Below are 13,040 nucleotides of genomic sequence, written 5' to 3' on the forward strand. Positions count from 1 at the left end.
TTGCTATTCTGTTGACTAAAGGTAGGGAAAAAGCTCATCAGTCCCTTTTTTAAGCCCTGTCCTTCATAAATTGGCAAGAACAGGACAAATGCCCAGTTCTGTCAAAAAAGTGGGGTGAGGAGGAATGTGTGGGGGAGGTGGATGACTGGCAATGTCAGCCCTGTGAAGGGGGGAGGCAGCGCTTGGGCGAGCAATGACGCCAGCCCCACATGGGGGGAGACGGCTCAGGCAAGTGGTTTGGGCCAGCTTTACATGGGGCGGGGGAGGGCTCGGGCTAGCCCCATGTGATGTCCCGTTTTCCCTTTGGGAAATATGATCACCGTAGTCAGAAGGAAAGCTTGAAAGTTCAAGTCATGAGAGAAGGCAATGAAAAGAAGGATTAAGAAGTTGCACTACTTGCTGGGTAGCCAAAAAGTCTGGTATTTCCTACTTTGTAAAATAATAGAGGCCTGAAGCTGGCCCCTTTAACAGCTTTGGGAACAGGTTTTTGGACAATCTGTCTGAGCCTCTAAGCTTTGTGCAACAGGTCTAGAAATTGGTTCCAATCAGAGAGAGAAAAAGCACCTCCCCACCCCAGTGAGGACAGGTGGTTGTGGCTGAGAATGCTGAATCAACAACACAGCTATAGCACACTCATGTTCCTTGGAGGTCTCATAAAATACAGGCTAAATCTGACCCAGTTTAAGGAGATGTGTCTGTCAATTGATTTATTCTATAATTTCTATGTTCTCAAACAGAAATAGGGCAAGAAGTAAAACATGTTGTGATATCACCCACCATAACGTATTTATTAATAAGTGTCTGGTTTTTTTTTTAATATATATATATATATTTCAAGAGGCCAGCTGAAGCTGTGAGGTCTCAGACAAAAGGACAGTTTTGACTGATAGCACATGAACACAGCAAATTCAGGTGGTTTTAAATAACAGCAGCTACAATGGAGTTGTGTCTTACTACTTGTAAGTTTCAATAAGAGATCTTTCAAAGCACCAGTTTGAACAGACAAACATGCAGCCCAAGTGGTACTGAGGGCAAAAATACCTTAACTTATATAGTGGAACTTCAAGAAAGTAGACTGGTGGTTTGCAAGTTATATTAGTCTCCTGGCTCATTTCTCTACACTAATCCATCCAGAAGGACCTTGGCCAGGAGTTTTTTTTGTTTTTTACAGCCGTATGGTACCTAACTTATTTAGATCATGCGACCTAAGAACAATGCACCTCAAACTTCCCATGCCTAGTTTTCAATGTTTAGTATTATTTAATTTCTTAATCTTATCTGGAAAAATTAAGGACAATTTTCAAGAGTGGTCAGTGATTTTGGGTACCTCAATTTTGGGGTGCCCAATCTGAGTGCTGAACATTCAACAAAAAACCAGTCCCCTTTAATGAGTCTCAAGTCAGGCATCTAAAATGCAAGACACCCCAAATTACTCTTTACTTTTGAAAATGTAAGACAGAGGCAGGATGTGTAGGTCACTCAGAATAAACATGTTGGTTAGCAGACCATTCAAGCCCTGATTTTGGAGGGCTGATATTGGTTTCATGTTTAGGGGACACACTCTTCACGTGAGAACAGTGATATTATAGGAAAGGATGTGTGTCATGTATAGCTACTCTATGTAAATATTAGTAATTGATGTTGGGCCTATAAACATTGGTAATATTCCTTTTTAAAAGGGATGATCAGGACCACAATCAAAAGGTTTTAGTGCTTTCATAGCCTTAATCTCTATTCTCTTGGGTGGATAAGACCTTTAAGTAATGCACAATCGTAAATATTCTGAAACTCATGTAGGCATTTCATTACAGAAACATGTAGACTAAACATGTAGAAGTACTTTAATTTTCAGACAACCTCACTCAATTTTTCACCTGTGAATATATGCATACAAGATGCTTGCTTACACATATTTTCCCCATGAAAAGTCAGAGACCTTGGCTGAAAACTTGTTCCTTAATCACCTGTATACACCAAAATCAATTGCTTAAAAATCCAGTAAAAGTTCTTCCAAAAGACATTTCTAGATTAACTGTCAGCTTCTTTCTTGTTTTCCCCCTCCTCTGCTAGAATCCAGAGACATGCATTTCCAGCACACCATGCAGACTTTAGAACTGTCAAGGCCAACGTGGAGGAATTACTTATCTAGTAGTTCTGCTTCTCTGAAAGCATTATTCTTGTCAGATTCTCACAGCTGACTCTTGCGCTCCCTAATGTGAGACAGGGGAAACTCCCCAAGTTCTCAAGTTTTAAATCCCAAATAGCAGCAGTAGAACAATGAGGCACATGTCATTTTACTACTGGTGGGTCTCACATCCTACACCTCTCTCTGTCTCTCTCTCTCTCTCTCTCTCACTGTTTCTCTTGGAACTTTCCAGTCACTTCCTGGTTAAATAGAAAATGACACTTCCTACCACCACCCTGAAGAAAATATCAGCCAATTACAAAAACAAAATGACTGGAAAGTTGATGCCTCAAAGAGGAGCAATGAAAATAAGCATGAAGACAAACAATACCTCAAAAAGTTTCTTACCAAACTCTGAGGAGAGGGGAGGGGACAGATGAGTAGGAGAGAGAGAAATCCTTCCAAAAGGATATTTTCAGAGAAGAAAAATTACATAGCAATTTTCTCTTACTATACCAGCTGAGAAGGATTCTCCCTCCCAGAGATTGAAGAAAGATCAAAACCATAAATAATTGCAACAGGAAACAAGAACAAGGCCAAGGCCAAGAAATAATAAGAATATAAAAGAGAGGTAAGATACATTCCAAACCCCATCGCCTTTTGACAGCTTTCAAGATGCATGCTAACAAAACTCTAGCACAGCGTTTCTCAATTAAATTTCCCCGCGGAACCCTTTAGGCTCTGCTGGGAAATTACACTCATACTCAATACCCTCCGCCGAAAAATCCGGGACATCTTCCCTTTTTCGGCGGCGTGAAGAACAGCTGCTCTTGGCGGCGCGATGTCACTTTCTCGTGGAACCCTAACACCAATTGAGAAACACTGCTCTAGCAGATGGGAGAGTTTGGGCTCCCCTACTTCCCACAGGACTGAAAGACCAGAGTAGGATTCTTCCCTACAGACTGAATGCAAGCAACAGTGCTTTGCAATCGTATGAAGTGAGAACTACATAACTGTTTTGTGTAAGATGGAAACAGCCCTGAGGCAGGCAGAGGAAACCACCCTACCTTGGATCAATTGAGCCTTGACATCATTCTTGAATTCAGGCCAGCCACATCAAAGCAGTGTAAAATGCAACTGGCATACCACTGTAACATGTTCCCATTAGTGATGGCAGTGTCCAGTGAATGTCTTAAATGAAACAAAGTGCCATTCTGAGAACTTTAGATCATTCCCAGAGACCACTGGGGTCTTGGCAGAGAAAACAAACTTAACAGCAAAAAGAACTGGAGGGACACAGCAGAAAAGGATCCCAAAGAAGGATCAGTGCTGTGTGTATTGAAGAACTGGAACAACTCATGGACTTTGGCATGGAGCTCCTTCAAGGACTCCAATCAAGAAGGAACTCACTGAAAGGTTCCCATGGTGGCAGCTAATGTCCTGGATGGCGTGTGACCACTAGTGCAAGGGTGTATGTTGGGGGCCTTGTGCCACAACCCAATATTACTGGTCACATAGACCAAAAAGCCTGAGAGCTTGGGGAGTTCCACCTGCTTTGCACCTGGGAACACTAGACTCCAGAGTGAGAATCCGGCTCAGAAGTTATCGTTCAGAGAAGAAAGTTTAGTTCATGCTGCCCCTTGAGATCTGTTGTGGCCTCTGGGAACTCCATAAACAAAAATAAACACAATTACCTCAGCACCTTTATAGTCTCAGTCCACTTCTCCTGTTCACTCTCCCATTGGTCCACTCTAATCCAGTCTGACGTCTCCAGTGCAAGCTGAGCCATTGCTATCCGGTGCTGTGCTGAAGCCAAACCTTTCTTTCCATATTTATCGCTGACTGGAGAAATGATACCTTCCATCACCTGGTACCTTCCTTGGGAAGGCATGAAAGAAAATCAGCATTTTAGATCATTCTTTTTAAAATGGCAATAAAAAGGAAACGGCAATTTATGTAAACACTGAAAAGTAATGTTCCTGTTCTTCTGTGATTACACTGTTCAAAGTTCTATTATTGTTAACTCCATTAGACAATATTAAAAGGAAATCTGGATGAGTATATAACTTTCTGCAAATAGAAATGTTTGTCATTTATAATGCAGATGATCAAACTCACTGAAGAGAAGGTTAATGAATTTTTAGATCAAGTAACTGTATCACTGCAGCTTTTAGACAGCCTAGATGATTGACCAATGTTTGTTTCTAAACACTCATGCATACCATTTAGCAAGATTATTGTGCTTCCTCATCAGGCTAAAGCAAGAATTACACTATGTAATTCAGTTTTCTGCCATATTGCTTACTAGCACAAACCAGGCAAATCAGTAGGTTTAAAAATTCTATATTTTGTATAGCATGGCATAGTGTGGTTAATGAATGTGTTAAAGACTTAAAACACTGTGGCAAAACATCCTTGGTGAGTTTATCTGCCATGAAGTTTGCTTTCCATCTGGTCGATCATGTTAATTAAATGTGAAAATATGCCCTTATTTTCCAACTGCTGTAATGTAATGAAATAATTAACGCTATAAGCTCTTGTAGTCAGACTCTGCAGCCCCAAATTCAAGTCAGGAAATAAAAGTAGATAAAATCTTCCCACGAAAGCTGTAACATTTACCCATTTACAAACAGCAGAGGAAGACAGCACCAACATAAGCCTCACATCCCTAGAATGGATAAGAACAGAGTGCAGAATAGAGATGTTTCAATAAATACAAATGATTGGGCTAAAATATTTATAAATCTAACATAGGTACTTTCTAATATCTCTATGATATATGAAGGAGAAAGAAAAATAAAAACAGATCTCTTTATAATTGACTTATTACTGAATAAAGAAAAAAATCAAAACATTACTATAGCAAATCTCTATTATTCTATAAAGAGGGCTATCCTGAGAGCCTCATAATTCATTGCTGAAACTTGAACGTGACACTGTAATCTAATGGCTTGCAATTTCATTTTATACATTAGGGGTGAGATTTTCAAGAGAGTCTAAAGCAGTTAGGCACACAAATCCCATTAAAATTCAACAGGATTTGCATGCCTGTTTCCTTTGAAAATCCTAGTTTAAAGCATCTTCTCTTTTAAACCATCTTCATACAGGCAATGCAGTCTATACCCCAGGAACAGACAAAATGAAGAATGTTAGTGGCATTAAATCCATCTCAGTCTGAAAGTGAAAAGATTTTCACTTACACATGATGAAGATTCATATAAAGTGTTGAACAATATATGACAGATACATAAAATGTTTTAAATGTTGAGTAAACTTACAATGCTACCTATGAGACTTATTAAGAACACAAATAAATCAATCAACTGCTTTGATAATATAGTGCTATACTATCCCCAGTTAGGGAGAGAGCTGTAATACAGTATGGATTCACATATTTTATTTACATTGTATAAGGTACTTTGCTTATAATATACTATACAACAATTTTCATTTTTATGCTTCAGTTCATTCGTTTTCAACATTTCTATAAAAATAAGACTGAACATATTTGCTCTTTTATAACTCTATGCCACAGCAAATATATTTAATAAAAGAACTAAACTCAAGTTGAAGTGTGGTCACCTTATCCAAATAAGGGTAAGTTACTTGTAACTGCAGTACCCTGAAAGAAGTACTGTGACTTTGTTAGATGTACACATATGGATCTTCAATCTGAACTAGATTTGCATCTTTCCAGTGGGGGTAAGCAATGATGCAAGTTAGAATCTTCCGCTCTACAAACCACAGACTGCTGCCACTTGAGGTAACAGAGAATCTCCATTATTAGCTGTAACAGAATTTGTGCTTATATCCTCTGTAGTAATTTGAACATTCACACACCTGAGTGGGTCTGACCTTCCACTGCATGATATACACACCCACCAGTATTTTTAAAAGGGGAACAAAGAGGACACGGAATTACAGACCAGTCAGACTAACTTTGATACCGGGAAAGATACTGGAACAAATTATTAATCAATTCGTACCCTGGAGGACAATATGGTTAACAGGAATAGCCAGCATGGATCTGTGAAGAATTAATCAAGCCAAACCAACTTAATTTCACTCTTTGACAGGGTTTCTAGCCTACTGGACAGTGGGAAAGCAGTAGATGTGATATACTTTGATTTTAGTAAGGCTTTTGATACAGTCCCACATGATATTCTTAAAAGCAAACTAAGGAAATGTGGTCTAGATGAAATTACTATAAAGACTGTATTCAAAGAGAAGTTCTCAATGGTTTGTTATCAAACTGGCAGCATGTATCTAGTGTAGTCCTGCATGGGTCATTTGGGTCTAGTACTATTCAATATTTTCCTTAATTACTTGGATAACGGAGTAGAAGATACGTTTATAAAATTTGCAGATCCCACCAAGCTGGGAGGGGTTGCAAGCACTTTGAAGAACAAGATTAGAATTCAAAATGACCTTCACAAATTGGAGGATTTGTCTGAATTCAACAAGACGAAATTCAATAAAGACAAGTACAAAGGCACTGCACTTAGGAAGGAAAAATCAAATACACAACTATAAAAAGGGAATAACTGGCTGGACAGTAGTACTGCTAAGAAGAATCTGGGGGTTATAGTGTATCACAAATTGAATATGAGTCAACAATGTGATGCTACAACAAAGACTAGTATTATTCTGGGATGTATTAACAGGACTGTTGCATGTATGCCATGAGAGGCAACTGGTGAGGCCTCAGTTTGGAGTACTGTGTCCAATTCTGGACCACACTTCAGGAAAGATGTGGACAAATTGGAGAGAGTCCAGAGGAGAGCAACAAAAATGATAAAAGGCTAAGAAAACCTGACCTGTGAGGGAAGGTTAAAAAAAACTGAGCCTATTTAGTCTTGAGAGAAGACGACTGAGGAGCGATGTGATAATAGTCTTAAAATATGTTAAAGGATATTTTAAAAGGGCCAATGATCTGTTCTCTATGTCTACTGAAGACAGGACAAAAAGTAATGGGTTTAATCTGCAGCAAGGGACATTTAGGTTAGATATTAGGTAAAACTTTCTAACTGTAAGAGTAATTAAGCTCTGGAATAGGCTACCAAAGTAGGTTGTGGAATCCTCATCACTGGAGGTTTTCAGAAACAGGTTGGACAAACACCTGTCGGGGATGGTCTGGATTTCCTTGCTTTACTCCACCAAAAGACTTCAGTTCCATTTTAATACATTGATACCAAATATTCTTGACACTCCACCTATCACAATTCTCCTTAAATTCAGTTTACAATAAGATACCAGGTTACCTATAATTATTATCCTTAAAATAATCAGAATTCTGTTTTTCCCCAAGTTTTTCTCTCTCAAACAGAGTACTGAAACTTTGTCTTTAGAAATCAATTTATTTTGGCTGCTATCTTTGGTCACTCTGAAGCTTTATAATTACCCCTTGCCCTGGTGTTTATATTTAACATAGGCTTTTTTAAAAACAAATTTTAGCTAACTACAAAATAACGGACTTCTCTGGTGGGAATTTTTTTCTCCTTGAGCATGAGAATCTATCTTCATACTTTTTTCCCCTGTAAAGTTATTTTAAACTGAAATCTTCAAAGACTCCAGATTTCCTTTTGTTTGGTGTTGTAGACTTCCTTCTGATCTCTGATAAAAAGGATTTCTGCTCTATTTCCACCCTCAGATACGAGTCTTTCATTTGCTTTGTCTCCCTACCCATACCAGTTTACTCTAGCCTATTAAAATTTCTGTTTTTTCAGACAGAATCGTGTCTAGCTGGCCTTTTAGGATCGCAGGGTCCCTCAGGATTTTTATTCGAATGTACTCATTTGTTCTCCCTAGCTCTTTTAACTCTCTGCCTTTTCCTTCACCCTTCCTTATATTATAATTTACAGTTTATCATTTCATAGCCTGTGGCCCACTTGCATCATAATTGTGAAATATCTTTCTTTCATATCGGAGTTCAAAATCACATCATCCCTTAATCGGTGATTGTTGATTGGAAGTTGTGCCCCTGAAGTCTGACTATATGGGCATCATCTGGCCCTACAATCTGCTTTATCTCTGCCTACATTAGGGAATGCCTGTACATTGCAAGCAAGAATACATTCCATTTTCTATTCTAATATGTGACATAGCTGATGTGAGCGAGGGAGAAAAGGTGTTTGTGGTTGCTTTTAATTCCACCCAAGTCTTACTGCTTTTTTGGGGGTCATTTTTTGTATTTGGTGTGTGTTTGTTTGCATTAGGTATTATTCTGTCTTTTTATCCTTTCTCCATCTGCAATTGGAGCTGTCTAGCTTAGGATAGACTGTAAATTGAGATCTCCTGTTATAATTTACTGAGTTGTAAATTCATCCAGTGCATGGAAGGCTGTTGTCCCCTGTTGGGAATACTTACTAAGCCCAACGAGATTTCTTTCTTTTTAAAAATAATGTAACTGCTCTCCCTAGCTGTCTTCATGCCAGCAGATTCAAACTGTGTGGCTCTCATGACTTAAAGGTACACTGTAAAAATGGCCATATTTAATGTCTGGAATATCGCTCAGTTTACAAATACAAAGATAGTTTCCTTACTGCGAGCATACAAACTCAGCCTGGGATATGAAAGCTAAACTGGGTTGGTTCCTTCCTTCTGCTTTATCACCAGTAAAACCTGACCAGTAACAAAGGTTCTGAAGGCAAATTTTTGCCCTCTTACCAAGCTACTGTGAGTATAAATAGCAGTGTAACCGCAGTAGCAAGGGCGGATTAGCGAATGAATGGCTGAGCTGTGACAAGCACAAACCTTCCTGAAACTGGTGGGTATGTACTCAACCTTGACTCAGATGTGTTTCCACTGCCACTACCCATGCTGCTGCTGCTACACTGCAATTTATACTCATGCTAGCTTGATGAGAGGTAGCACAAGTCTGTGTACATGAGCAGGTGAATCATACAGTCACACCCTTAGCTTATAGGGTAAAGATAGCCCTTAAATAAGAGGTAGAACAAGTAGTTAAAAACAAATGTCAGTCAATAAAGTAAACATATGACTCTGAATACATGTATCTAACAGCTCACTGAAAGGGAGAAAGGATGGTCTTCTGATTGAAGAGCTCAGGTGAAACCTAAGCCACCTGGGTTCAATTCCTGGCTCTTCCTCGGTGATTGTAAGTAATTCACTTAATTTCTCTGTGTTTCAGCTACCCATAGGTAAAATAATAGTTCCTTTGTCTATGTTGTTTACTTAGACTGCAACCTCTTTGGGAGAGCACCCAATACAATGGGTACCAGATTTCAGTTGTGGGCTTTATGCACTACTATAGTATAAATAATAATCAGGTAAGAACATGCCAATTTTAAATTATCACTTTTCAGAGTGGACCTGTACCTTGAGATTACTACTCCTTGTCTTCTGACTCCTGGCAAATTACAGAATTTCTGATTGAAAATATCCTTATGGTAATTTCCCTTTCATTGCCTGCTCTTAAATCTCTTTGGAATAAACAATCTACATGGGTAATCTCTGAAATTTAGTTATGACTTCTTTTGTCTCAGCTAGATGGATTAATCCCATTGTGTTAAAACCACATTGGCCAATGTTTTTGAAGTTGGGTGCCTAAAGTTTTGCATCAAAACCTCTTCGGCACCTAAATAAAATGGCTTGATTTTCAGCAGTTCTTGCTGATCCAAAATGAAACAGTTGCTTGTTATTTACTTATGTTCTCTAAGAGCTACTTATAATTAATAGTTGTAATCATTACTTAGTAAACTTTAATTACATAACAAAAGTAAGTAAAAGCTAACAGAACACCCAAACCTCACAAAGAATATACATAATTTAGGACAATGGATGATGGTAATTAGTATTCTTTCATTATAAGTAGTCATAAATTATTGTCAATTAATAAACATTATTACAAAGTACTTGTAAAATGGACAGATTCTTCTATTATAATAAATTATTTCAAGTACCAACTTTATGAAAATTGTAATTATTTTTCCTTTTGGTACTGTAATAAAAACAATTTAAGGTTCCCATTAATCACTTTGTATTCATTTACAACCTGGTTACTGGTCTGGCTAACTGCTACAATTCAGAGGCCATTTCTCCATGGTCTTCTGCCTCACCAAACTAATATTTTCTTCTTCACAGTTTCTTATGTAAATTCCTGGTAGGCTAGAGTTACAAACCTAATGCATGTGGCTCCACACTGTTGGATTCCTTGTTGTCAGAATGTACCAATGACTGCATGACCCTCTTCTTCATCCCCCAAAGGGCCTCTGTAATGCCCATCTGCGAGCTTTCCCCTGCCTCACCCAAATGAAAGGCCTGTTTCCAAGTCCTCTGACGTCAGTAGGAATTTCTCTTTGACTTCAATTGGCTTTGGATCAAGTAACTAAAGCATGGATTCTCAACCTGAGAGTTAGGACCTTCAGGGCATTTGAAAACAAGCATTATGGATCACAATGATCCTGCCCTGCCCATTGCTAAATCAGAGCAGGGTTTGGACTAGATGCAAGGAAGTGGGGTGTCCAGGTATGATAAAGATAGAGAACCACTTTCCTAAAGAGCTCTTTTTACTTTACTTTACAACCTACTTTTTAGGCTGAGTTGCTGAATCAGTTTGAATCTAGCCTGTCTGTGTGGAGGGAAGGAGTCATCAGATCTCCACTGGGCGAGATAATAGGCAGCAAGCAGGAGTCAGGGAGTGTGGGCTAGTACTCTGCCACTCTGCAAAAGCTGCTGGCTTGTACTTGAGATGCACTGTCTCAAGGGGAATTCCCATCTGTATGAGATTGTGGCTTGACAGAGTGTTACAGTTATTCTGCACTCCTTCATTCGTTTCACAGTTAGCAAGGTAGGTCTTTGAAAAGTGCAAATTGTCTGTGCTCTATGAAGGGAGTTTGCCTTTCTGAGTCCTTTTCATTAGCTGGTCTTACAATAATAGCACAGAGCAGGGGTGTCAAAGATAGTCTGTGAGCCAGATCCAGCCCACTTGCCATATTCAGAATGTGCAAAATCTGAGATTTCCTTTTAAAAAAAAGGGGGATGAGAGGGAGTAAAGTCTGCAAAGGGTGGAACCTGGGAGTCCCTGCAAGGAAGGAAATATAGACAGAGGGTCAAAGGCGACACACACACACACACACACACAGATGAAGAGGGGCAGAAAGGAGGATGGGGAATGAAAAGAAACAAAGCATAGACATACTTGAGGTCCAAAAGGGTAGCAAATTTTCTCACTGAATGGGACAATAAGGTATTGGACAAAACAACTTGTAATACTTTGCGGCATGAACCATCTTAGTTATGTGTTTGTACAGCACCTGGAATGATGGGGCTTTGATCCTGAATTGGAATCTCTAAGCACTACTGAAACACAACAACAACAAAAATTTAGTTACTCCATAATATTTTATCTTGATCTTTGTGCAAGCCTCCTACTGAGATCAGAGGGAGAGCTATTGCAGATTGAGGAAGCTTTGTAGATCTAAATTTACACCCCAGCCAATGGACCATAATTAAAAGTGACATTTGGGCCTCTCCACCTGAGTTTGACACTCTTGGTGTAGGGTTCCCTCTCTGTCTAGACTCAGAGGCTGGCTGTTAAACTAGAGCAGTCTACATATACTTGGCCATTTTCTCCTCCTTCCAGGATTTTGCTGTGCTACTCCTTACATTTGTACATTGTTTTGCCTCTCTCTAACTCATCAAATCTAAGGATTGGTCTACACTACAGAGTTAGGTCAACATATGGCAGCTTACGTTGACCTAACTATATAAGAATCTACACTCCAACGTTGCTCCTGCCGATGTAAGTCGCTCACTACAGCAACCTAATAACTCAACCTCCATGAGAGGCATGGTTTTTAGGTCAAAGTAGTTAGGGTAGTGCAGTGTTTGTGTAGACACTGTGTTACTTACATCACCTGTTGGCTGTCAGTCTTGCACATGATACACACCACCAACAGAGGGGGCACAAGGTGGACATGAACCACTGCTATATGTTGTCCTAACTTAGATCAACTTAAGTTCGTAGTCAAGACAAGACCTTAGATTCAATCCTTCTCTTGCTTCAGTCTTTTTTCATTCTGTTGTGCAAGTTTGTTACTGCTTCAGTGTCCCCCCCCCCCCCCTGTGTCTGTTCTGCTCAGTTTTCTAATTTGTTTAATTGCAACCAGCACATTTGTTCCCACAAATTTGAGTCCATTTCCTACTGTATTTCTTTGAAAGCCAGTTGTTTCTTGCTCTTTCTTTTTTTTCCCCTATCGGTGCTATATCACTTTACATTTATCAAGCACTTTAATCCTCACAACAGCCCTGTAAAGTGGGTAATTGTAAGTATTATTCCCACTTTACATAGATGGAGGCAGAGAGATAAAGTGATTTCCCCAAAGCTATGCAGCAAATCCATGTCAGAGCCAGGATTAGCATTAAGAAGTTCCTGCTCCCAGCATGCATGGCCTGGTGCTCAATCCTGCAGGCCATGCATGCCAATTCCTCTGGCATTATTAGTGTCACTAACTCATATGGTGCTTGAAACTTTATACTCAATAAGATAGCTCCTTGCCCAAAAGGATTTACAATCTAAATAGACAATTCATCAGAATGGCGAGCACTTTTTTGAGGCTGGAAAAGAGGGGGTGTGGAAAGAGGGTATTTCCCCCTACTCATACTTTCCTATTTTTTAAAAAGAAAATAAGAAAATCCAAAAAATTAATTCTTTCATTTGCCTTGTTTGTTTCTTCATCCTAGTCTATGAACATATTTATTGTTGATTATTTAGATTATATTGCTGGGCATGTTCACTCTTCATGTTCTAAGCCAACCAAGAAACTCTTCCCTCTTCCTTTTACTTTCAAAATGTTTCTGGTAGATTTTTGTTTGATTGTCATCATAGATATGCTTGTGAGTTTATTTCCAAGGTCTTTGGGGTCATCTTGTCATCCTGTAAGGATCACAATGG

The 13,040-nt window shown here is 39.1% G+C and overlaps 1 protein-coding gene across 7 annotated transcripts in view; it reads right to left on the reverse strand.

Moving 5' to 3' along the window:
- LOC137147133 (nicotinamide/nicotinic acid mononucleotide adenylyltransferase 3-like) overlaps positions 1–13,040 on the reverse strand; it is an 86,248-nt gene that overhangs the window by 41,545 nt on the left and 31,663 nt on the right. For 6 of the 7 annotated variants that reach the window (XM_067538945.1, XM_067538947.1, XM_067538941.1 and 3 more), the window contains exon 3: positions 3,820–4,003. In XM_067538945.1, the coding sequence (XP_067395046.1) occupies positions 3,820–4,003 (184 nt within the window). The remainder of the gene's footprint in view (positions 1–3,819; positions 4,004–13,040) is intronic. The other variant, XM_067538948.1, reaches the window with a different exon arrangement.

This window comes from Emydura macquarii, unplaced genomic scaffold, assembly GCF_026122565.2.
Source record: "Emydura macquarii macquarii isolate MOO-44397 ecotype Brisbane River unplaced genomic scaffold, CSIRO-AGI_Emac_v2 contig_499, whole genome shotgun sequence".
Lineage (NCBI taxonomy): Eukaryota > Metazoa > Chordata > Testudines > Chelidae > Emydura > Emydura macquarii.